Source organism: Corvus hawaiiensis, chromosome 6 (genome assembly GCF_020740725.1).
Source record: "Corvus hawaiiensis isolate bCorHaw1 chromosome 6, bCorHaw1.pri.cur, whole genome shotgun sequence".
NCBI lineage: Eukaryota > Metazoa > Chordata > Aves > Passeriformes > Corvidae > Corvus > Corvus hawaiiensis.
This window is the reverse complement of record NC_063218.1, coordinates 6118272-6141396: the sequence shown is the minus strand read 5'-3', so window position 1 is coordinate 6141396 and position 23125 is coordinate 6118272. Positions and strand designations below refer to the sequence as shown.

At 41.8% G+C, this 23125-nt stretch overlaps 2 protein-coding genes and 1 long non-coding RNA gene across 3 annotated transcripts in view; 1 reads left to right on the top strand and 2 right to left on the bottom strand.

The window, feature by feature from the left end:
- Positions 1-3653: 3653 nt before the first annotated feature.
- On the bottom strand, positions 3654-12826 carry SNAPC1 (small nuclear RNA activating complex polypeptide 1). The gene is made up of 10 exons (XM_048305859.1): positions 12604-12826; positions 11745-11904; positions 10528-10668; positions 9970-10074; positions 8903-9061; positions 8409-8483; positions 7699-7761; positions 6621-6762; positions 5863-5943; positions 3654-4049 (listed from the first exon to the last, which is right to left on the bottom strand). Exons 1-10 carry the CDS (start codon positions 12729-12731, stop codon positions 4015-4017), a joined length of 1089 nt encoding a protein of 362 aa, XP_048161816.1. The 5' UTR covers positions 12732-12826; the 3' UTR covers positions 3654-4014.
- Positions 12827-13627: 801 nt separating this feature from the next.
- The window catches only part of LOC125327020, a 65717-nt gene continuing 56219 nt past the window's right edge, over positions 13628-23125 (top strand). The window contains exon 1 of the long non-coding RNA XR_007204107.1: positions 13628-13778. This is a non-coding gene — a long non-coding RNA (uncharacterized LOC125327020). The remainder of the gene's footprint in view (positions 13779-23125) is intronic.
- HIF1A (hypoxia inducible factor 1 subunit alpha) overlaps positions 20037-23125 on the bottom strand; it is a 31098-nt gene continuing 28009 nt past the window's right edge. The window contains exons 14-15 of the mRNA XM_048305858.1: positions 21580-21706; positions 20037-21420 (exon numbers count right to left, since the gene is read on the bottom strand). Of these exons, the coding sequence (XP_048161815.1) occupies positions 21269-21420; positions 21580-21706 (279 nt within the window). The 3' untranslated portion in view covers positions 20037-21268. The remainder of the gene's footprint in view (positions 21421-21579; positions 21707-23125) is intronic.

Sequence of the window (23125 nt, the reverse complement as noted above, 5' to 3'; positions counted from 1 at the left end):
TGATTTCTTCTCTGGTGACCAGTGACAGGACCCAAGGGAATGCCTGAGGAGATTTAGAGGCCAGAGGAGGTTTAGACTGGTATCAGGAAAAGGTTCTTCCCCCAGAGGGTGGTCAGGCACTGAACAGGCTTCCCAGGGCAGTGGGCACAGCACCAAGCTTGACAGAGTTCAATAAGCATTTGGACAATGCTTTCAGGCACATGGTGTGAATCTTGGGGTGTCCTGTGCTGGGCCAGGAGCTGGACTTCAATCATTGTTGTAGCTCCCATCCAACTTAGGATATTCTACAATTCTACGTCCTAAGTGCTAGGAGCAAGACAGAGCTTAGCACATTTTTCAGTTCCTTGTAGCTCATGAAGTTCTGCAAGTCCCACTTCCAAGTGCTGGGCTGCACACAGGTGAGGGAGAGAAATATTCCATTGACTGGCTTAATCAGGTGCCCAGATTTGAGGACCAAGAGGAAAATGGACTGAGGAAGCCACATAGCAGGCTTTGTAAAATCTAAATAGGCAACTCCACACATAGAATGACCTTCAAAATTAAACACTCCAGAAAAGAAGGGATAAAATATCAGTGTCATTTGAAGAAACCTGCTAAGCACATGTGATGAGAGAATACAAACACTCTGCATAGGGTCCTGTTACATAAGACACGTAAGTACAATACTAGAATAAACCTTGAAGTATCCTTAGTCCTTTGGGATCTTTAGAATCCCAAAAAAAGGCAATAAAAAGAAAGCGGAAGAGAAGGAGTTTAGTCTGAAATGAAAGGGTTTAGAGTGAATGCAAGTCTTTCCAGCTTCGTAATGTATGTTTATGCAGATAGTGATTAATTAATTGTTCTCCATGTTCACTACAGTAGAGATGTGAAATTTCTAGCAACATGAATTTACTTAATAAAAGAATTTCAGTTAAGAATTTGGCCTTATAACAAACAGCAAAATCCCTTTTACTGTAGGATTCTCCAATTATTCTAGAGGTGATACCTACATCGACACCAAACTATACCCACCACAGATCTCCACTGTCATCCATGGCATTTGGAATTTTTTCCCATCACTCTCATATTGCTGTTGCAACTTCAGTTTGAAGGCTGCAAAAACCTCCAGATTGAGCACAGCTGCTTACAGGAGCATTCCCAAGCTGGTATTTGAGCTTAATTTGTCCAGCCTTTTACAATTACTTTGACTTAATTAGACTATGTTGGTTGCTTTAATAATAAGAATAAAAAATACACTGTAAACTGTCTTCCACTTAAACAGTTTCCAGGTGTTCAAGAAAAGACCATGGTCTGGTTGACAAGGTGGTGATCAGTCAAAAGCTGGACTCGATGACCCCAGAGGTCTTTTCCAAGATAATCGATTCTGTAATTCTGTAAACTGGTGTCACTTGTAGGTGTTTTAGGTTTATTTTGCTTTTCATCACCCACATTATCCTTGCTAACACTGAGCACTGGCTCAAGCCTCACTAAGAGGATCTTTTAGCTTAGCCAAAGAAATGGTGACTACTTTTGGTTGAACAGTTGTGTTTCTACCTCAGAGAAGCTTCAGCCAAAACGTATGTATTTCATTTATTTCTGAAAACTGTAACAACATCCAGATACACACTGTCATATGGCCTCATTCCTATCCATCAGCACAGCTGGAAGTTAGGCTGGCATTACAGAGATTACATTTCCTTCCAGCTTTAAGCTACTGCAGAAGCTGAGGCTACAGGCAGGAGAAGAGAATTTAGATCCCAGAAAGTAATTTACTACTACTACTGTTTGGAAGTCTAGAATTGTTGTGGTTTTTTAATGACAGCTGGTTTCTTCAATGAAGCATTTTAGGAAGTCCCTCTCTTGTTTTTCAGAACCTGTAATTGCGCATCAGACTGCAGCAAGGGATTCTTTCTTTTCAAAATTACACCAGCATTGTGAAACTCTGCTTACAGCTGCCTCTAAATTCTCGGGATTACTGTTTTGAAACATCACCATGCATATAGTTAGCAGTTCTAAGTTTCTTCATAATAATAACTTCCATTTTACATCTATGTAATTTTATAAACAAATTACAGAACATTTGTTTTCATTATTACAATATGAAAACTGCTAGTTGAATGCATCCATCCTTGTGCCTAGCCAAGCCTTTGCATGCTTTGCAAATCATTTGCAGAGGAGTGCAGGGAGGACTCATGTCACGGTGTACCAAAAATTGTGACAAATTCCATCCCTTACCCAGGTCTTAGGATGGTTCAAAGATATAAGGGGATGTAAATAAAATGCTCATGTTATGAAAAAGTGCCATTGCAGGGAACAGTACTAAACATGTCCCTTAAACATGTTACTGAGCAAAAGGAGTCTGATTGTTTCCCTTTGAGGTCTCTTCTATGTCTCTTGTACCTGCTAATCAAAAATTAGGAGCAGAAATGCACAGAGGGAGAGTTTGTGCTGGTAACAAAAAAGCACATGCCATGTTAGTCAGAAAACCCAAGTAAAACCAAATTGTACGAATTTTACAGAAATGACACCTCCAAAGCCTTTGTAGCCATAGATGAGTCCTTTTAAACAGACCACATCTAAGGCGTGTTGCATCCACAGCCTAAGCCCAACCTCAGGCCAAAGAGTGCGGTGGAAGAGTGAACGATAAACCAGAAAAAAAGGGTAGAAACAAAATGCATATATGATGATTTTAACTGTATTATTACCACCATAGGGATTTTTAATCTGTGTAGAAGTATTCTTTTTCTATAATCATTAGATCCGGGATAATAATGACTTTTGGATTAGACTATAAAGACTTTGGTTATTCAACTGAATACTCGATTGTTCAGTTTACAGTGCAATAAGGTTTGGCTTTATAACAAAGTGTTTCCTCTTTTCTCATTAACAAGGTGGAGTGCAACACTGGCACTTCACCATCAGCTTTTCCAGTGTCCAACCTCTTTGTCATTTAGGCCCATTCCTCCTTGCCAAACAACACATTACATATTTTTATAGTAAAACCATTTATATCTCCATTCAACTGTTTTTTCTTCTAGGTAAGAGCAATTCAATTCCTCTGGCCTTTGAGAATCATACTAGCAAACTAATTCATTCAATTTAGGTCCCTTTTATATTCAAAATCTTCTGAATTTCTGTTTTATATTCCTTCTTGTAGAAAAGGACAGTCCAACCCCTTTGGCCTTTCTTGAAAGAACAGCTGTGATCAACTGGAGAAATTCCAAGGAGAGTAACTATCCACATTCTTCTTAAATTGTTGTGGTCAGGTGGGGATATTTAAGGCTACAGCCTACCAAGGCTGAGTGACACAAGTTCTACTGGGTTTAGTGCTTACAGGAAACACTCCAGCTGATGATTCTCAGTCCATTTGCTTTTTCTGCTGCACTGTTGCCAAGTGAATATTTCCCCATGCCGTGCCTGTTCTCAGTACTGAGATCCATGTTTATTTCCACACCCACTTCTTTCACTCCCCTCCAATTTATAAAGATAATTCTGAATTCCAGTCCTGCCCTTGTACAGTTTAGGGTTATCTGCAGAATTAATAAACACACTTTACACCCCTCCATTTGAATATACAGTAACTCCAGATCTGCTGGAGCCAGGGTACAACAAAAGGCTTATCAGCAAGTTCATTTCCACATCTGTGAAATTTACACACCATAAAACGGAGCAAGTCAACAGTGAAAAATAATTTATTGCACTAATTTTCAACAGTCAACAACCTTATGTTTGGAGATAAAGGATTATAGATGCATCTTATATGGGCAAATATTTTCTGAGCCTTCTCTTTCCATCTCAGACAGGACACAGCAACTTTGGTCTGCCACATGAAGCATTCACCAGGGGAATAAAGGCACCAGGTGCTGCACCACGAGACAGCTGAAGTATCCCAGTCACTACCAGTATTCCAGCATCACCTCTGATTCTGGTCCCAGCCACTTCTGTAATGTTCAAATGTGTCCAAAACAAGCACTTGGTGTTACCTCTGATATTTTCATTTTGGCATTAACACTAGTGCTTCTCCAACTGGATCCTCTAACGTCGTCTTCTCCTCTTGGGGACAGATACTTCTGAAAGGAAATCAAGAGAAGGGTTTCTTTACAAGCTTTTAAATCTATCTTCCCCCATGGGAATTGTTCAAGTAGAATTAATTCTATCCAGCACAGGAAATGAACTAGATGAGCTCTTGAGATCCCCTCCCAATCCCTCTCCCCATGTTTTTTAAATAGGAAAAAGAAAACCTTTCTAGATTCTACAGCACAATATCATTCAAAGTATCAACTGAAATTCCATTGATGAATACTGTACTTCAAAACTTACTCCATCTTAAAAGCTTTCTGCTCATCACCAACACCTTCCAGATTTTGCTGTGAATTTGACAAATGGAACACTCACAAAATTAAGCACAAAATATATGAAGAAACTGCTTATGGGTATTTTTAATGCTTCAGAATTTACTGGAAAATTCTGAGAAATGGAGGATTTTCCTGATTTAGAAAGAAACTTTTTGTCCTCAACAAGTGGACAAGTGAAGAGAAAGTAAACAAAGTGCAATATTAGATGCACCATGGCACCTTCAACCTGACCATTTAAAATTGTATGAATTCCCACTGTCTACAAATAAAACTGACCAGAAAATGTAATCTCACTTCAGTACTATGAGATGCTTTTTTGCTTCTAAAAAGAGCAAATATAAATGTACAATGTCACTAAAAATATATTTTAATAGTTATTACACTCCCTTGTATTAAATATCCTTCCTTTACATACAATTTTGGATAGAAAATTAACTGCAAAAGATGTACTCCTCACGCTCATCTATTGCCATCAAAGCTTTCCAGAAGTTGTGGTTAACCCTTTGCTGCCCCTTTAAGCAACTTAATTAATTCCTCTTTTCAGGTTAAGAACCAGACCTCTGGTCTACCAAGTTTGCTTTCCACTACACAAGCAAACCCCATCAGCCTCAGAGTAGCCAGGGCTGCCAGTGGAAATTCCACTTTTAGCTGGCAAGCTCCTCTCCCAGGAACACCTCCTGTGTTTGAGACAGGGCAGCAAAGCAGTTCCCTGGGCTCTTCCCAGGGCACAGATAAATAATGTACCTCATGAAAAAGAGGATGAAATTTTCTTTGTACTGTGCCACGTTCTCCTCATGCAGCTGAGAACAGACCCTGAAGCTTCTGAGTTGCAAAGCAGCTCAGTATCATCCAACATCTCCATTTGATGCTTCTGCAGAGCAACTCCACAGTAAGCTTTGAGCAATCTGCTTGACCACTCCTTCCCAATTAAAATGACATTATTTGCAGTAGCCTGAGTGACAGCAAAGCCATCCACTCCTCTGCTGCAGTTCCCAGAGTCCTCCCCCAGCAATGTCAGTCAGCTTTCGGTACAGCAGAGGATGCTATTGCTGCAGTGGAGCTCAACCCCTGAAACACTGCCCAGATGAAACTAAGGTTAGAGGGGAACCTCCCATATCCCCTCAGCAAAGGTAAGGGCAGCAAGGGCTATTCTTTCCTGAGTTCCCAGAGTTACCAGAAAATGCATCTTCTGTAAGTGAATGAGTAACCAAAAAAATCACTATTCCCTAACACAATGGAATTCCTCAAGACAAGCCTGTATTACAGAAGAATGAGACTCCTTTAAACTGGACCAATTTTAACTCTGAACACACCATGATGAAATCTGTGCAGAAAAAATTACTCTCTGGATTTTGCCATGGTGTTTCAAAGTTTCAATTTTCATGCAACAATTTACAGGCTAAAACCAAATCTAGCTTTTGCAAGGCAGCAAGACATGATCCAAAATATCAGCTTTAGTTTCAGAAAAACACAGCAGAGGGGTATTTAAAAACAAGTCACAGGTTTGCTGGAATTCCAATCACTGTACCTCCTTCATCCGAGTTCTCTTCTGTGATTATTGGCATCCCGATATGCCGAGTAACAGTTTCCCTTGCCACTTGCATTTCACCTGCACACAGATTTTGAGGAAAAACTGTCAGCTTTTTTTTGCTTCTCTGTCCCTTCTCCAGTAGTTAAAAGATTGTTTGCTGCTGCTCTCCTGAGATTCTGGTCAAATGCTGTAGGCAAACCTACTTTTCACAGTACCTTCAATATGGCTCACTAAGAAACCTCCAATAACAAGTAATTAACACTACCAATTTAAAGAAAATTAATCACCAACTCAGTTCAGTGATAATTCAAAACACCCTTACTGCTCCCCAACACTTCATCTACTCTTTTAAAGTCAAGCAAAGGCAACACTGCCTAATGCTCTCCTCTGAAGAACAATTAATTTCCTCAGTAAGGTTTTTTCTAGCAGAGGCTAAGCAAGTCTGAAAACAGAGTTTAGAACTCTGAAATTAAATCCCCATCTTCGAAATAAAGGTAATTCAAAAAATAAAGACAATTCAAAACCATTTTGCTGTTTAATTTCATTTAACCTTTAACAAATAAGGAGTAAACAAAAGGTTTAGACAGCACAGCAACTTCTATCAGTTGAAAAGTTAGATATGAGAAAGAGAATTTCCTTAGGAAAAGTAATTTCCCAAGTGTTCCACTGATCAACAGCAAAATTTAACCCAGCCAGCAAAGCAATGGATAAACTTTTGCAATCTCCCCAGGTTCATGGGTGCAATGGAGAAATACCTCTGACTTCTGAAGAACCTCTTCTCCTTGCTGGCTGTGGTCTCCTGATGGATTTTTCACTTCGACTTGGAGCCTTCCCACAACTGGATCCTGCTTCGGAAGATTCTAACTGCACTTGACGATGTCTCCTGGATTTGGAAGCCTGAATGACAAAAAAAAAGCTGAATTTCTACAACCAGATCTTGCTGCAGGTCACTTGAGAAACCAGCAGGGACCAGAGCATCAACCTGGTGAAGGGTGGAGAAAGGACAGAAGGGGAAAGAGGGAGAGAGGATTCCCACTAGCTGCTATTCTTCAGTTCTAACAGGACAATGCCCTTCTATGATTTAATAAGTGTATAACTTAAATGCAGATAATGAAACGTTCATTAATTCCCAATCCACTCTCTGTTACTACCAACCCACACCATGTTGCACAGCCCTCCACAAAAGGAACACTTCCAAAAACTGCTGCTCTGTAAAGGCTCCTTACCACCATATTTTGCTTAAGTGCCTAGAAAACATTATCAGTGCACATTCACAAGTCCAGACTGTTACAAAAGCCAGAGCCCTGTTTCATTTAATGACACATTTTTCAATATGAGATTTTAATAAACAGAGAAAGCTGAGATGTTTCTCATAGGACTGCTAAGAAAAACACAAACCAACAGTATTTTTTTAAAGGAGAAGCTATTGAAACAAAGTTTCCAAGAACTTGCAACTGACTTTAAACTCCCAGGTCCCATTTTCACAGGCATCTTCCAAGATTCCAATATCTCAGATTCAAGGAATCTGAGCAATTAAACTCTCAGGTATTTTTATTACATCTCCTTAAAATTCAATCTACTTAAACAGAGAGTAGACATTAAAAGATATCCTGTAAATGAAAGTCCTCCAAGCACAGGCCTTACCTGCACTGTTCCATAAATCTAACAAGAATAAGAGCTTTGGTTTCCCTGCTGGAAAACTAGAACATTCAAAAACTGAATTACAGAGTGCAATTTTAACTCATTCCTTTTTGACCCAACATTTACATTACACTGGTCCTTAAAACTCTTATTGAACAATAATACTTCCCTGTTATGAAATTCTATACCCACCTCAACAACTGCAGAGTAAGACCTGTATTTGATTCTGGCCAGGGCATTTGCTCTTTCAGAACCCTGCAAAGAAACAAGAGTGCAGTCAGAAAAGATTCTTATTCTATCACAGCAGATCTGAAATGGGATATTACATCAGGCAATCACTTGAGCAATATCTCACTACAGCTGTAACTCTATAATTAGTTCTACATAATTTCAATGCCACCAAAATGGTACTTCAAGAAAAAAAGGTTCAGATTTTATTAAAAAGACAGAGCATAATTTTGGTTGCCTTCACTGTCACAAAGCCCAGGAGGAGAAAAATCAAATTTGAAATTTCACATTTTACTCAAATTCGGAGTTGAAAGAAGCAGACAAGTACAACATGAGACAATTTTGTAGCATAAAAAATTAATATTGCTTTAAGTTGAAATTCCAGGAGGAAGTGTAAAGGAGTTTGGCCAAGAAAATACAGCTCTTTTCTCTCCTTACCTGAGAGAGACTTTCTGTTATGAGCATAAAAGAGCTGTTGCAGCAGTAAATGCTCACAGCTCAACAGAAAACAACGTGAGTTAAAAACAAAACCAAGTAACCAGCCTCACCAGCTGTCCCTGGAACTTATTTTGACGCTATCAAACTTTAACTTACACTGCTTAGCCTGGGATCTGAAGTAAAAAAATGACCAGATTTGGCCTGTGCAATGCAGCAAAGTACTTCAGCTTTCTTACCTCTGATTCTAGCAAAGTCCTTTCTTTCTTTTTGTTTTCTGTTTCATCAGTTTCTTTAGCATTTCGGAATAACTTCTGTGGGGAAGAAAAGTGTTTTTCTTTAAACATCTGTCACATACAAGACAGCAAAAATCTAAGAACTGTAAAAAACAAAACAAATATTTATACACATGCCCATTTTCTACATCCACCTTACACTGTGACCCTTCTTTGATTCAGGAATGTGTTACAGAGGTATTTCATGAAGTCACACCTTCAGGGCTCACCTCTCAGCAGTCAGTTGTGGTATCCCAGAGGCAGGACCACACACAAGTCCTTTCCTCCACACCACATCTCTGCCTCAGGTTTTACACACTCCATGCCTTCAGTGTTACAGTTCCTTCTCCTTCAGTCTGAGATTTACCAGCTCGGAGATAATCACACCAAGAAATCCAGTTCTTTCATGTTCACCCAACCTGCTAAGTCACCACAGCACAGTGGTTGGTACTACCTACCATTCTGTTCTGCTGCCATTCCTGATGTTCCAACGTTATGTCTCTCAGATTAATCACAAAGTCATCTTTTATCAAGCTCAGGGCCTTGTCTGGCTGGGATTTGTCAGCTGAAATGACACACTTCATTTTCTGATAGTGGTCGTGAATATTCATCAGTTCCTAAAATTATTAAAAAAAAAAAGAAAAAAAAGTGTGTTTCAGGGAAAAAAGAGATTCCAGCAGTAAAGCAATATTAGTCCTCAGTGTACAAACCCAGGGTTACAGAAACCATTCTGAGGAGACCATTGGACCAGGAGGAATGTTAGAAACTGATTCTGGTTAGATCATTTGAGTTTTAGAGAGCAAGAAATCCTGCTACCCAGCACTGACCCATCAAATAAGCTAAAGAAGAAAGAGTATCTTGCATTATTTAAACTAAGAATGTTATTCAGGGCCAGTGTTGACACAGGTTTCATTCTGATACTGTGGTTTATTTTCATCTCTTTGGAGGCAACATTTTACTTCACAGATTTCTGCACCACTGCAGTCAACCTTACTGCTACACATTTGCCAGCAATATATGAAAAAACCTGCAAAGAAAGTTATATCACTGAGCAATATAAGAACCTTCACCTGTCTTGAATTACTCAGGTTTTTAAAAAATGTATCATATAATAAAAAAACCCAAGTTTTGAAAGGAGAAATAAAGGTGAGAGAAGGCTATAAACTTGCAGATAAATAAATTCATATTACCACAAGTATCAATCCTCCAGCTGCAACCTGCAGATATATCAAAACAAACATGCTTCCCCCCATTTTCCATTTTAAGTGACAATTAACCATTTACACCCTTTTACATCTCACTGAGGCAAATACACAAAACATTAGAGCATATTTCAGTATTGAAAAAGGTACCACAATTCTTCCAAACTAAATGCCACGTTTCTGAGTGTCTGGTAAAACTACAGGCTACTACCTTACTCTTCATTCCACAAGAGACTTACAAGGGACAAGACTGTGCTGATTAGAGAAGTTACAGCTTTTGGACAACTGAGGAATTAAAACTCAACATTTAAAAGTTACTGTACCTCCAATACATCATTAGTGATGAGGCTGTTTACTCTGTTACTCGGGTCCTTAAACTCTTCTTTAAAATAATTTTCCTCAATCTTCTTCTTAGTTCTGTAGGTCAGCTAAAACAAGAGACAATGTTTGTAACCTAAAAGAAAACTTAAAATGGTACCACCTCTTGAGAATTCCTACTGCATATCCATCAGTCAGGAGATGGGAGATGCTGAAAAGCATAAACCCATTTCATCAACAACAGCTTTGTTGCTGATGAAGAAAGTCAGCACTTTTCACAAGTTATTCTCTAGTTAAGAATTTAATCCAGCAACCAGATTCATTTCCCCAACTGGTAAGACATCTCAAATCTATTAGAAACTTTAGATACTGAAAAAATATTTTCAGGTGAGAAGCACTCAAACATCCCCTAAGCTCTGTATCACCTACCTATGTAGAGCCAGAAATACTACATTTCAACACAGCCTCAAGGCTGAGCTAACCACAAGTACTATTGAACTGTCAGGAATTGAAAGATGAGGGTATTTTGTTTAAAAATGTAATTCATTAATGCAATAACTCACTAGCTTTGGCATTGCTGTGAAATGGAAGGCTCTGGCAAGTTGCATTCTCCTAAAGATATAGGCTGCATCATAATGCTGGGAGTCAAGCAGATCCTGCTGAAATTTCTGGATCTCAGGCCAATCTCTGAGTGCGATTCTGATCTGCAACAAAAGAGTTACATACTGTTACACCAATATTTCAACAATAAAAATTAACTCAGCTGACTACTGTGATCTGACTACAGACAATACCTGAATGTCCAAGGGGTAGCATGTCACATGATCACAGAGCTGCAGAAAGGATCCCACTATAACATTTTTTATTATTATCATCATTTCATGCAAATAAGATTATTATATTATTATTATACTGTTGTATTAAATCTCTCACATGAAGCTTTCTTTGACAGTGACATGGAACACAAGTCCTTTCTGACATTTGAAAACATTAATCCTTCACATTCTGAAGTATGTGAAAAATCTGCACCTAGGAGATTCCTCTTTGCTAGTGATTAGGAAACAATACTATTACCAGGTTGTGCTGTGCTGCCACTGAAATGCTCATAAATGTTCTCTCTTCCTTCTTTCCTCCTTTCTCTCCTGTCACATCCACTCTGCCCACTTCACTTTCTCTCTGCATAAGTTTCTTGACAACTCATGTACTCTCTTACAGCTGCTATCCAGCAGTGGCTTTAAAATTACCTAAATTCAACTTCATAAAAGTTATTGATTTGTCTGAGGTCAAAATATGAGACATCATGGCATCATTGTAGACTACTCCAAATTCAGTTTGTCATTTAAAGAATTTGGACTCAATTTTGCATGTGCACACAATATACATCACACAGTTCCTAAGCAAATGACTTCTCCATGCACTGAGTTCGTAACTCCTTTGGATATTGGTCTCCTATCCTAAAAGCAGCAAGGAGGGTGTCATTCAAGCATGCACCCTCTCAACCCATTCATGAATTAACATGAACTGGAAATTACTCAGTCAGTCTCAATTTTGTTGGAATTCTAAATAATAACTCAGGCTGTAGTGGGGGATCACCCTACAGATGATGAGTACATTCTCTGCCCCTACCTTTTCCAACAGCTTCCCATCTGGTTTTAAGTATTTTTACGTTTAAGAAAGCAAGAGGAAATTCCCTAAGCATTTATAATGACACAGTAGACAGCAGTATACCACGTATCTTATGCCTAGTATCCCCTGAGAATAAAACCTCAGGAACAATTACCTTTTGTTTTGGCTGACAAAGCTGGGCATTATAGAGCCCATACAGAAGGTACAGAGCACCAACTCGGATCTGGAAGGAGTAGGGGGGAAAGAAGTACTGCTGGGCCAGTTCTAGAGTCTTCTTTGTGAGCTTATTCCTCTCCAAAGCTCTTATTCTACCACTAAAACAAGCAAATAAACAAAAAAAAGCAGGATGTTAAAGCAAGTAAATATAAAGCTGCAGGCTTTAGAAAATCCATGAAGGAGAAATAAGTTTTAGATGTCCTAAAAACATAGAATCATTGAATGTCCTCAGCTGGAAGGTACCTGCAAAGATCACTGAGTACAGCTACTGGCCCTGCATAGGACAACCCCAAGAATCACAACCTGACAGAGTTCAAGAAAAGTTTGAACAAGGCTCTCAGGCACAGGGTATGACCCTTGGAGTGTTCTGTGCAGGGACAGGAGTTGGACTCCATGATCCGTGTGGGCTCCTTCCAACTCAGGATATTCTATGATTCTGTGAAACATGCACTATCCTGCGATCACACTTTTAAATCTCACGAGCATTACACCAAGCTCCCTGCGGAGTCAGCGCTCAAATCACACACATTCCTAATGCACGAAATACACTGAATTAAAAACTCTTTTCCAGCATTACACAGGGACCGATACTTCACTCTCCTCAGATCCCGAGCCAGGCAAGCCTCTCCCTGAGTGCGGCCTGAGGGGGCACACGGCTCAGCCGCACCCCCTTGAAGGCTGCCCGTCCCCCAGGGGGAAGCTGAGCAGCGGGGACTGGGCGGCAGGCGGGGGGCAGGCGAGGGGGAGGCGCGGCTTGGCCTGAGGGGCGGCCGGGAGCCATCCCCTCCCTCACTCACTAGAAGACGGTGTGGAAGCGGCGCTCCCGCCACAGCTCGGCGAAGCGCTCGAAGCGGACCGTGTCGGCCTGCTGGAAGGCGCCGAGCAGCTCCTCGCAGTCCTCCTTCAGCCCCGGCACGGCGTTCATCCCGCCGGCTCCCCGTTGATCCCGCCGGCTCCCTGCTGATCCCGCCGGCGCCGCGCTCCCTCCGCGGCCGCTCCGCACATGCGCTCCCGCAGCACCACAGCCCCGCGGCGCCTGCGCGGCTCCCCGGCGCCTGCGCACCGCCCGGGTCGGGAGGGGCCTGGAGGAGCCGCTCGGGCTGCCCGTGAGGGAGCGGGGCTGTCCGCATTCGCGCTGCCCCTGTGTGTGGCGAGATCCCGTCGGTGACGGGCGCTCGCTCTGCTCGCTCTGCCTGCTCTGGGCTCTGTCCCGCTCGCCCCCGCCGTGGAGGGCGAGCCCGGTTCACGGGCAAAAAGTCTTTCCGAGCAGCGCGTCCGGGTAGTCCCGGCGTGCAGCCCGCGGGGACGAGCGGGTTCGGGCGGGATGAGCAGCGGTGGGTCCGCTGGGGCAGGACCACCGCAGTCCCAGACAGCCCGGGGATGCTCTCGAGGCGCGGGGCTTCACACTCCTCGCCCCAGTCCCTGCAGGCGCCCCCGGCACCGAGCTCGGGGGCCGTGACCCGACGGGCTCGGGAACAGCGGTTCCCCCGCGGGAAGGGCGGCCGTGGGGACGTGACGCGCCGCCACGCTCCGGTGAAAGGCCACTGCCGGCCCCCTGCGCCGGTCCCCGCTTCCCCCCCGGCCGTCCCAAAACCCCTACGGCTGCGGGAAGCCCCGTTTCTGCCTGGGCGAGCGCGGCAAGCAAGGATGAGCCGGCGGTCGCCCCCCCCGCGAGCGGCGGGATGCCGTGCCCTGCCCTTCCCTGCCCTGCCGTGTCATACCGTGCCGTGCCATGCCGCCCGCTCCCCGCATGCACGGCCACACGTAGGCGGCCGGGGCAGCGGGGCGGGCGCGGAGGGGGCCGCGGCTGCCGAGCCGCACGTAGGGTGGGTGGGTGCGGCCTCGCCGGCGGCGCGGAGCGGGCGGCGGGGGCTCCCCTGCCCGCGCTCCCCCGCGCACGTACAGAGAGGGGCGAGCGGCCACCGAGGCGGCTGCCGGGACCAGCGCCGGCGTCGGAGTGCCCCGCGCCGCGGTGAGTACGGACCCGCGGCAGCGGGCACCGCTCGGGCCGGGGGCGGGCAGTGTCTCGGGGGAGCCGGTTGTGGTGCCTGGCAGGCTCCGCAGCCCCTCGGGCGGGTCCCCAGAGGGTTTAGGGACGGGGCTCGGGTTTCAAGGCGGCGTTGCGGTGATCGCCGCCGCGGTCGGTGCTTGGCTGCTGATTGTGGGAGCGCGGCTGGACAGCGGCACCTGCGCCGGGAGCGGTCCCGGGCTGGGCAGGAGAGCGGCCGGGTGCCTGTGCATCCACAGGATGCGGGCTCGGCAGGTGCGAGATCCCCCCTGCGCAGGGGAAGCCGTAACGGGTGAGAAACAGCGTGTAGGGAAAGTATGGAATGCGCATGGGATGGAGTCTTGCGTGGTGCCTTTGGGATATCTAATCCTGCAGGAGTTTTCCCAGCGACCGGCTTAAAAATTCACAATTTGCTTTCTCAAATAATCATGCGATGCGAAATGAATGTTGAATTCTTCTGGCTACGGTACCATGATGTCCTCCAGTCCACCATTATCATCAACTGATTGATCCAAATGTTGCTCCTTACAGCGAGGCGCATCACGCTGTCAGCTCTTACAATGTCAGGAGCTCCCGCAGTGCTTCAGGCATGCAAGCATCTTTCCATATTTATTTTATTTCCCAAAAGGTTGCTGGAATCCAACCTTTAGCAGCCTTTATTAGGAGGTGGTTGGCCATCGGCTGAACAGCAGTTCCCTGTGAGCACCACTGGTTGCCAATGTCATTGACTGTAGGAACAGAGAGATTTGCAGAGCTGTTGCATATGAACTGGACAGGGTTTAGCAGCTGTGGGAGGAGAGCTGCACCTGCCGGGGTTTGGTTTGCGTTTTTTTCCTTATTCTGAAAAGACACTTTCATCTGTCATTTAGATTAATGTTTAGAGACGTAGAGCAGTGACCCCGTTCATCCAGTACAGGACCCTGACTGCAACAGATTGTACCGATTTTGGAACAGAATGCCAGCACTGTTAAAAAAACAGATATAATGTGCTCCCCCCTCAATGGATTTAAGGATTCAAAGCACAAGGAAGTCAAAACTGACACATCATGGAATGAGTTCATCATTACATAGAGCTCAAGCCAAGCCCTGTTTAGTTATAAGAATTATCCCTTAATTTAATAGGAGCAGAGGAGCCTGGCTCTGGAGGGATGCTGAGCGTGTAAAGCTCAAGTGTGTTTTCTGATTTTTGTATTTTCAGCGTGCAGTGAGTGGGGTGATTTCTCAGAGACGGTGTTTCAAGGAACACTATATGGAATTATTTTTTTTCCTAAGGCAGGTGGGGCTGCATGATGCAAGATGTAGTGAGGATGAGGCTGTTGTGCCCATGTTGATGTGTGCTACGTCTTCCCTTGCAGAAAGTTTGGGTACAATGTAAAGAATGAAAATGTAGAAGAATAAAACCAAGTAACAGGGCCTCTTTGTACAATTCCCCTTGTGTAGTATACAAAATTAAATACAGTATCAATTTTTAGACTAATTAATTCTCTACTCTTCTTCATAAACTGTTTTCAGTGTTCCTTTGGATTATTCATTAGTACATTTTAGTACAAGTAATGCCTTCAAACTAAAAAAATAATAAATAATTAGATGATGTAAGGAAGAGTATTATGGTGGTTACTGTATCTTCTTCATATTCAACTGCTAAACAAAAGGATGAAATCCTATTTGCTCTATTAATTCCTAGTTTGTAAGTTGCAAGTTAAAAGCCATTTATCCTGCATTGATATAAATAATGGGGTTTTCCCCATTGTGCATATGGCACAAAACAACTCTCTTTTTTAATACCTCATATGATTCCATTAGAACACATTTTTCAAGTTGAAAACATGAAAATAAATCATGAATATATTTTAATAAATAGCATATTCCACCTTCAGTATGTACAAATCTATTACTAGTAACAGGATCACACTCTACTGGCACATGCCTCCTGCTTTCAGACTTCCCAACAAGCACTAACGTTGCAAAAGCTTTCGAATCTGTGCAATAGGAAGTGGCATTGATTTAACAGGACAGCAGGAGTCCCACGTTCTTGTCATTTGTGTGTACTGACAGCAACTGAAACCACCTGGAGACACGACCACAGATTCAAACGAGTTTGTGTTTTGTTACTAAGGGCATTTTTGGTGTGATTAATCAAAGGCTTCATAAATGTTCTCTGTCCCTCTGGATCCGTAGCTGTTGCTCTCTCTCTCTTTGGCTTCCCTCAGGAAAACCTCCACCATCCCCATGTCCGACTTGTTAAATTCTATGCTTGACCTCTTTTGTTCACGCATGTGATCTGCTTAATTCATGTGGGATAACCACATGTCGTAGGTGAATAGGATTCAGCTTATATATGAATATTATATGTTTATATTATACTTACTATAAAATATATAAATGTTTTTGGGACAGTGACCATGTCTGTTTGATGCCCAAGTTTCTGACAGCAGGCAGTAATGTCTCAAATCTGCAAGGAGTTTGTTACTCTGCACAGTGGTTTAGTTCACTGTAACAGACTGCCACCTCCACCTTTTACAACAGGGAAAAGGGATGAACAAAAAGATCACAGATGTCACAAATTAGAAACAAACCTTCTCTTTTATTGAATTTTATACTGTTACACAATCAAAAAGAAATACAGTCACAAGTATGTCAAAATGTTTCAAGAGAAATATCAATTGCAATACGTTGTACTTGGTTCCAAAAAAGAATTCCATTAAAATATACCACTTCTTCATGAGAGAATACTGCTATTATTCACAAAATCTACTGTACTGTATAAATCCAGTAGCAAACTCTTTAACTTTTTGGTAACTTGCTCAAGGTAAACAGGGAAGCAGAAGGAAAATGACAATTCATTTCTAGAATTTGGATCAAAAATCACAGTCCTCCAGAATGGAGCTCTTCAGGGAGTTAAATAATAATGGTATTTTTAATGAAGGCTGGATACCCAACTCATGTGGAATTCCTATGCAAATGAACTTCCTACAAAGTACTTGTGGCCTGTGAGGTGTTTATTTTCATGCTGGACAGTTACAGTTGGAGTAATGTGCCTGAGTGCAGTGACATTTGAGTGAGATGCATGCTCTGTTCAGGAGCAGGGCAGCAGTGGGAATAGGGACAGATGGCTGACCTGAGGCACATCCAGCCTGGCTGACAGTGGCAGGATGCTCCCAGATCCCACTGCACTGTCGGGAAAGGTTCACTCAGCAGAGTAACAGGGGAGAACACCTGCCAACACATACTGCCTTTAGCTGCCAGTGCTTACCTGTTTAATTAAACAGCTCTTTAAGTAATGAAAAATTACTACTAAATATGCAATAATTTAACCTGTAATCATCAGAATTATCTGACCCGACAGTTGTATTTCATTGGAAGCAGAGCTGATCATTTCATCCAAACTAAGCTTTGAAGTCTTAAAACCGTCACCAGTGTTATGTGTAAATGGTTCTTTTGGGCCCTAATCTGCAATTCCTTAATTCAGTCATTACTTTGGGAGAGTTTAATGTGTGTACACAGATACTAGTAAGTTTCTTTTCTCGGGTGAGTTGTTTCAATTTCACCCAAAGGTTTTCAAAGATCACCAAAGTCCAAGCCAGTCTCCCCGGGTGGGAGGAAGGTATGTTAGCAAGAGGTACTTTGGACTCCAGGCTACCTTAATTTACTCAGTTATCCTACACCCCAGGTAAGTTACTGGCACAGCCTGTTTACGTGATTTATGGGGAGTTACAGCTGCAGTTAACTGCAACTACTTTCAGGTAAAGGAAGGAATTATGTCCTCATAAATACTAGTTTAAAAATTCCTTTACCCTTTAACAAAATCATCACTGTTGATGATTAAAACATCAATTAAAATCTGTATGTAAAAACAGTAATTGTATTGTGCCCTGGAGAAGGTCTGGCTTGACTACTGCTGTAGTCAGGAAAACCTAGAAGACAAACTGCAGAGAATAACAAAGTTATCACTTTCACCTAATTAGCATGTTCTATGTGCAGGAGGAAATACTGTATTTACCCACAGTTTCTTCTTTACAACAAAGAATAAATCACAGAATGATTTGGGGGGGAAGGGACCTTAAACCCCACCTAGTTCCAACCTCCTGCCATGGGCAGGGACACCTTCCACTATCCCAGGTTGCTCCAAGCCTTATCCAACCTGGCCTTGGACACTTCCAGGGCTGGGGCATCCACAGCTGCTCTGGGAACGCTCTGCCAGGGCCTCACCACCCTCACAGTCATTAATTTCCCCATAATTTCTAATATGGTGCCTCAACATTTTAAAAAGGCAGCAAGTTGGCAAAGAAAGTATTCAAAATCACTAAGAAAACATTTAGAAGGCTATTTATTCTAGAAGCTTGTACTCCAAATTAGCTCTAGAATCAGACTGTGTGCTCCTGGAGTCTCAAGAGAAAAAAAAGTTTAACAGGTGAAGAAAAAAGTTAGTAAAACAGAAACAAAAAAAGAGCAACTGAAAGATGTATGTCTAGATTTTGCAAACTGGCATCTGCATTTAGCAAAGCTCTTATGAGGCAGAGCAATTACTGTTCTTTTCTGTGCTTTGTTCAGTGTCTCTAGGAGGCTTGGGGGAGTTTTATTAGGTTGTTAGTTTTCCCCTACAGTAAACCAATACAGCTACTGCAGTTCATCATAGTAATCAAAATGCCTTGTTATTATGCATGGTAAAAAATGTGAGAATTGAGATTCTCAGATGAAATATGGCTCTCTTAAATCTACAGCTGCTGTCGCTAAGATCAGAGATGATCAAAGAGAAGGTGGATGGGGCTATGAGCAACCTGATCTCATGGAATGTGTCCCTGCCCATGACAAGGGTGTGGGAACAAGATGATCTTTAAAGTCCCTTTCAATCCAAGCCATCCTCTGACTTCAGTGGGCTCATGACTAGAAATCACATGGGTCACTTCAGTTTTTCTCTGTGAAAACTTTTTGCCCTCTTAAAGTGCACTGAAGAGGACCTGACAGATCCAAACAGATCAGGCTCCTCCAAAACATGGCCAAGAGAGCAGCAGAACACCTCTGACCTTTCTCTTGGGAGTGCAAAGGGGTAATCTCCCCCAGGCCAGCTCAAAGCTTGTAGTACAAAAGGAGCAGTACAAAGGTAGAACCCAGCTGCACCTTTAACCTGCCTGCGAGACTCTCACAGAAACACCACATCAATCCATGCAGAGCTAAGCAGGAGGGATGCCCTAAACAGCAGGGGCTTAACCCAACTTCACCATTTAAACCTCCTAACTGCTGACAGAGAAAGAAATGCTACGGAAAGAATGGCAGCCCAGACACAGCAGGCAGGGAGGAGCTGTACTGATTTTAGCCATTAAAAATGCATTAAAAATGTTTACTAGTGAAAATGTTCTCTGCATGAAGCATCAGCTCCAGCTGACTGCCCCTACACCTTCTCCTCTCTGTTAAACTTCTACTCAAAATTTTAACAAGTGTGCAGCTATCTTCTGCTGCCAGTGCCCTATCATTTTTTTGTTAATAGTGTCCTTTTAGTTTCATACAGCTGTGGCAGTTTAGAAAGTGCTCCATTCAGTCAAACAGTAATTTTAGAGAACAGGTTAAGCTTATTGTTTTCAAAATAGAGCAATGAAACCAAAGAGTTTACAACATAAAACCAAAGAAACTCCTGTGACACTCCACGATTGATTACTTATATTGGGATAAGGTTTTTAAAAAAAGTAGTTTGGAGAATGCACAGAATATCTTGACCATATTTACACAACACAGGGTTACCAGTAGCATTGTGTTTCATGACAGCACAAAAATGTAGAACAAGTCTTATCAAGTACCAGCTTAAATTTTAATAATGGAGTTTTGTGATAGAAATCCATCTCAGATCAATCATTCTTGTGAATTTTACCTTTTCCTGCTTTCCTGTGTTACCTTGATAAAGCTTCCAGAGACAAGCCTTTAAGCTGTTCATAATGATGAATTCTTTCTGCTCTAAAGTAAAACAAAACTCCTCGCTGTCAAGTTTGCTCACTGGTGTGATAACAGGTTGAGAAGTGTAACGTCTTTGGCGAGTGGTAGTAGAACACTGTCTAGGAGACTTCAGTACTGAACAGGCTCAAATAATTAACGCAGAGATGTTACAATCAAAATAAGGAAGCAGTGATTTCCAATCAACTCTAAGTTAAAAAGAGAACACGGATGAACAATAACCACTAACAAAAATATAAATTATCTCATTTCTCTTAGATAACACACTCCCCAAGGGGGCCTGGTCCACATATAGTTTATTGATGTAAGAAAACAATACAGTTAGTGTTAGATCCAACCACAAAGAACAAAAAGAATGAGTGAATGAAGGTTTTGTACAGTACATATAGGAAAATAAGATGTTTGTGACAACTATATATTTCTAAATAAAAAGGCTTCTAAATATATTCAAGTTATTGAAATCTACATGAAAACATATGGATGTTAATAGCAACAAGGTGCATAAAACCAAAACATCAAAATATTGAGCAACTCAATGATGTACTAGATAAAAGTTTGCTAACAATGCAAGATGTTTTACAATCTGCTTGAAATATCACCTATACCACACAGGGTAAGCGGAACATTTAGATTTAAGATCATACACAATATTAGCATTAACTTCAACAACTACAGGCAGGGATTTTTTTTTTAAGCTGGCAAAGTGACTACTTTAAGAACATCAAACTTTCTCTAAATTGAGAACGTATCCAAATAAAATGCTGCTAGCCCTTTCCAGATAAAATCTTTCCTTTGACTAACCACACTCACTGAAGTCAAAAGCATAAGACAGCATTTAAGAACAATTTATATTACAACGTGACTAAAATAATGACATAATCCAGGTTTAGACATGTTTTCATAGGCAAACAAAAGATTCTTCTTAAAAACTAGTTTTTATAAATGCAGAATATATTGCATGAGGAACTGCTGGTATTTTTTAAGAAAATATATTGTGCGATTGTGGCTACAATGCACCGCTGCAAAGCATTGTTGTTTCTTATAAAAACTATTAAAATAAAAAACTTACTTGAACATAAAGAGTAAGAGAGCACAAGTCTTCCAACTACCTATGAAAAGCAGGATGGAAGTATTGCCAGTTTTTCCTGTGTTGACATTTTACTAATGATAAGTTTTGGTGACCAACTCCCCAGCCAAAAAATAATTTTTTTTTTTTTTTTTAAATCAGGTGCGTATTTCAAAGCTGCTATTGCAAGTGTGTTTTAAATGTAATGGACTTAAAAGTGTATGTACCAAAGAATTATAAAAATGCACTATAGTTTGAGTTATTGTTACATAAAGAACATATTAAAAAGACTGTCAAAATAAGTAGAAAGGGGATCAAAACTGAACTAACTGAATTAGTGCAGTACTGTAGCCAGGCTTCTAAAATCAGATATAGAAAATATAAATAGACTGCTTTAGGTGATGATTCACCAGTGTCCAAAAAAAGGAGCAAGTTTTGTGAAAGCTCAGTTAACTTGATCCAGAGCTCTGAGCAGTTCTTCCCCCTGTAGCAGGTTTCTGTTGCCTTGTATGGGAGCGTTTACTTCGCAGTCGTAACTCGTGAGCTGGGGGAGTCCGCTCTCATCCATCGACTGCCCTAGAAGTTTACTCGCTATGTCTAAAGAGGGAGGGGAAGGAGAAAAAGTGCACTTTATTCACCATGCTTAACCTCTCCTAGAGCTGTTCACAAGGAGCTAAGTTTGGACAGTTTTGGAGACTCTGTTCTCTTTCACACAGCCCCCTCCACCCACTCTGCCTAGGAAAGGAAGATACCAACCAGTTGATAGTAGAATGATTGTCTTTTGCTCCCCTCCACTGTGACCATTTGTTTTGCATCCCTTTACACGTTTCCAAGCAAGTGATGCATTTCCTCCACGGTCACCTGTCTGCTGGAATAAAGACCCCTAGAAAGAAATAAAATGAGTCTTCTTTAGTGAATACTGTATCTTTATATCCCTCCATGCCCCTCTTCCAAATTAACAGTTTCCATCACTAACTACTAATGTAGGCATTGTTACAATTTAAAAGTGGTTTTTTTCAGAATTTGGGGAGAAATATATCTCCAAGTACACTAACTTGAAAATTATTTAACAGAAAACTGAATCAGATTTCAAGACCTTACTTCCCCTGCAGAAAACAATTACAAAATCCTGGTTATCATCAGTTACCACGCTCAAGATTAGCGTGTACATGTACACAAACACACCTATTTAATTACCACTGCTCTGGGGTGAGTAAGCATCAGGTTTTCACTGGAGTCTCTAATGGCTTTCTGCACTGGAATTAATAGTGTAGGCAGGAGAGTCAGGAACCTCAGTAGTCGATTCTATCTACACATTTAGGATGTAAATTCTGCTTGCACTCCAGTTATTGCCACCAAGCCACCTGACCCAAGCCTTGTGGAAAATGCAGTCCTGCACCAGTCTAGTGCAGATATGGCTCCTTAGCATATTGTTTTGACAGCAGAACAGAAGATATGGAGATTAGGAAGCTGTAAGGGCTTCATAGAATTGGGATAAGGAAGAAGAAGCTGCCACTGAAACAGATGGGATGGAAGGAAGAAGCACCATCTTAGTACCAAGTCTGCTGGCAAAAGTACTTGAATCTGCAAAGTTTGGTCTTGTTAGTGACACTGACTGCTCCAAAAAGAGGAGAAGGTATTTCAGAACACTGCCATTATCCTCAACACTTAAAATAGTGAACAGCATATGTTTTCAGGTTATAAAACACCCGTGCAAGTCAAAAGAGCAGCTGTATAGTAGAAGTTATAGTTAACTCAGAGCTGCAGTCCATAGTGAGATCAGTCACCTACACTGCTGCTGCTGCTTTTTTTTTTTTTTACCATGAATGCAATCCAGCCCTTCACGTTAAGAAAGATGTGGCTTGTAACTGTTCCAGTGTAATGATTTATACCATTATTTTATAGCCTTACTATAACACAGTATTTTATAACCTAACTATATCTTATCCCTGTCTGATTCTCCTGTTTTCTAGGAAGCTAAAGTAGTATTTTACTTTGGTCTTCACTTATTTTCACTCTTTGCAAAATACATCCCACTTCCCTAGAGCTAAGAAGTTGTGGCAAGTGTTTGTACAACCCTAGAATAGCATGTATTCTAAGCCTGGATTTAACATCATTTTTCTTGTGTGCGTGTGAAAGGCCTGTATATCCTCCTCCCAGAAATCCATTGTAGAGAGAGAAGCCAAACAACAAAAGCACTTACTTAAAATACCTCCACTAAGACTCAGCTTCATGGAAATTCAGCTTCTGACTCTGAGAAACCATCAAAATATTTATAACACTTTCGTCAGATACAGACAAA

Coding starts and splice junctions, on each gene's coding strand:
- SNAPC1 (XM_048305859.1), bottom strand. CDS start 12,731: ATGAACGCCGTGCCGGGGCTGAAGGAGGACTGCGAGGAGCTGCTCGGC. Junction 10,669..11,744: donor TTTGTCAGCCAAAACAAAAG/GTAATTGTTCCT, acceptor CTTTTGTTGCAG/ATCAGAATCGCACTCAGAGA. Junction 5,944..6,620: donor AGGTTCTTCAGAAGTCAGAG/GTATTTCTCCAT, acceptor ATCTGTGTGCAG/GTGAAATGCAAGTGGCAAGG.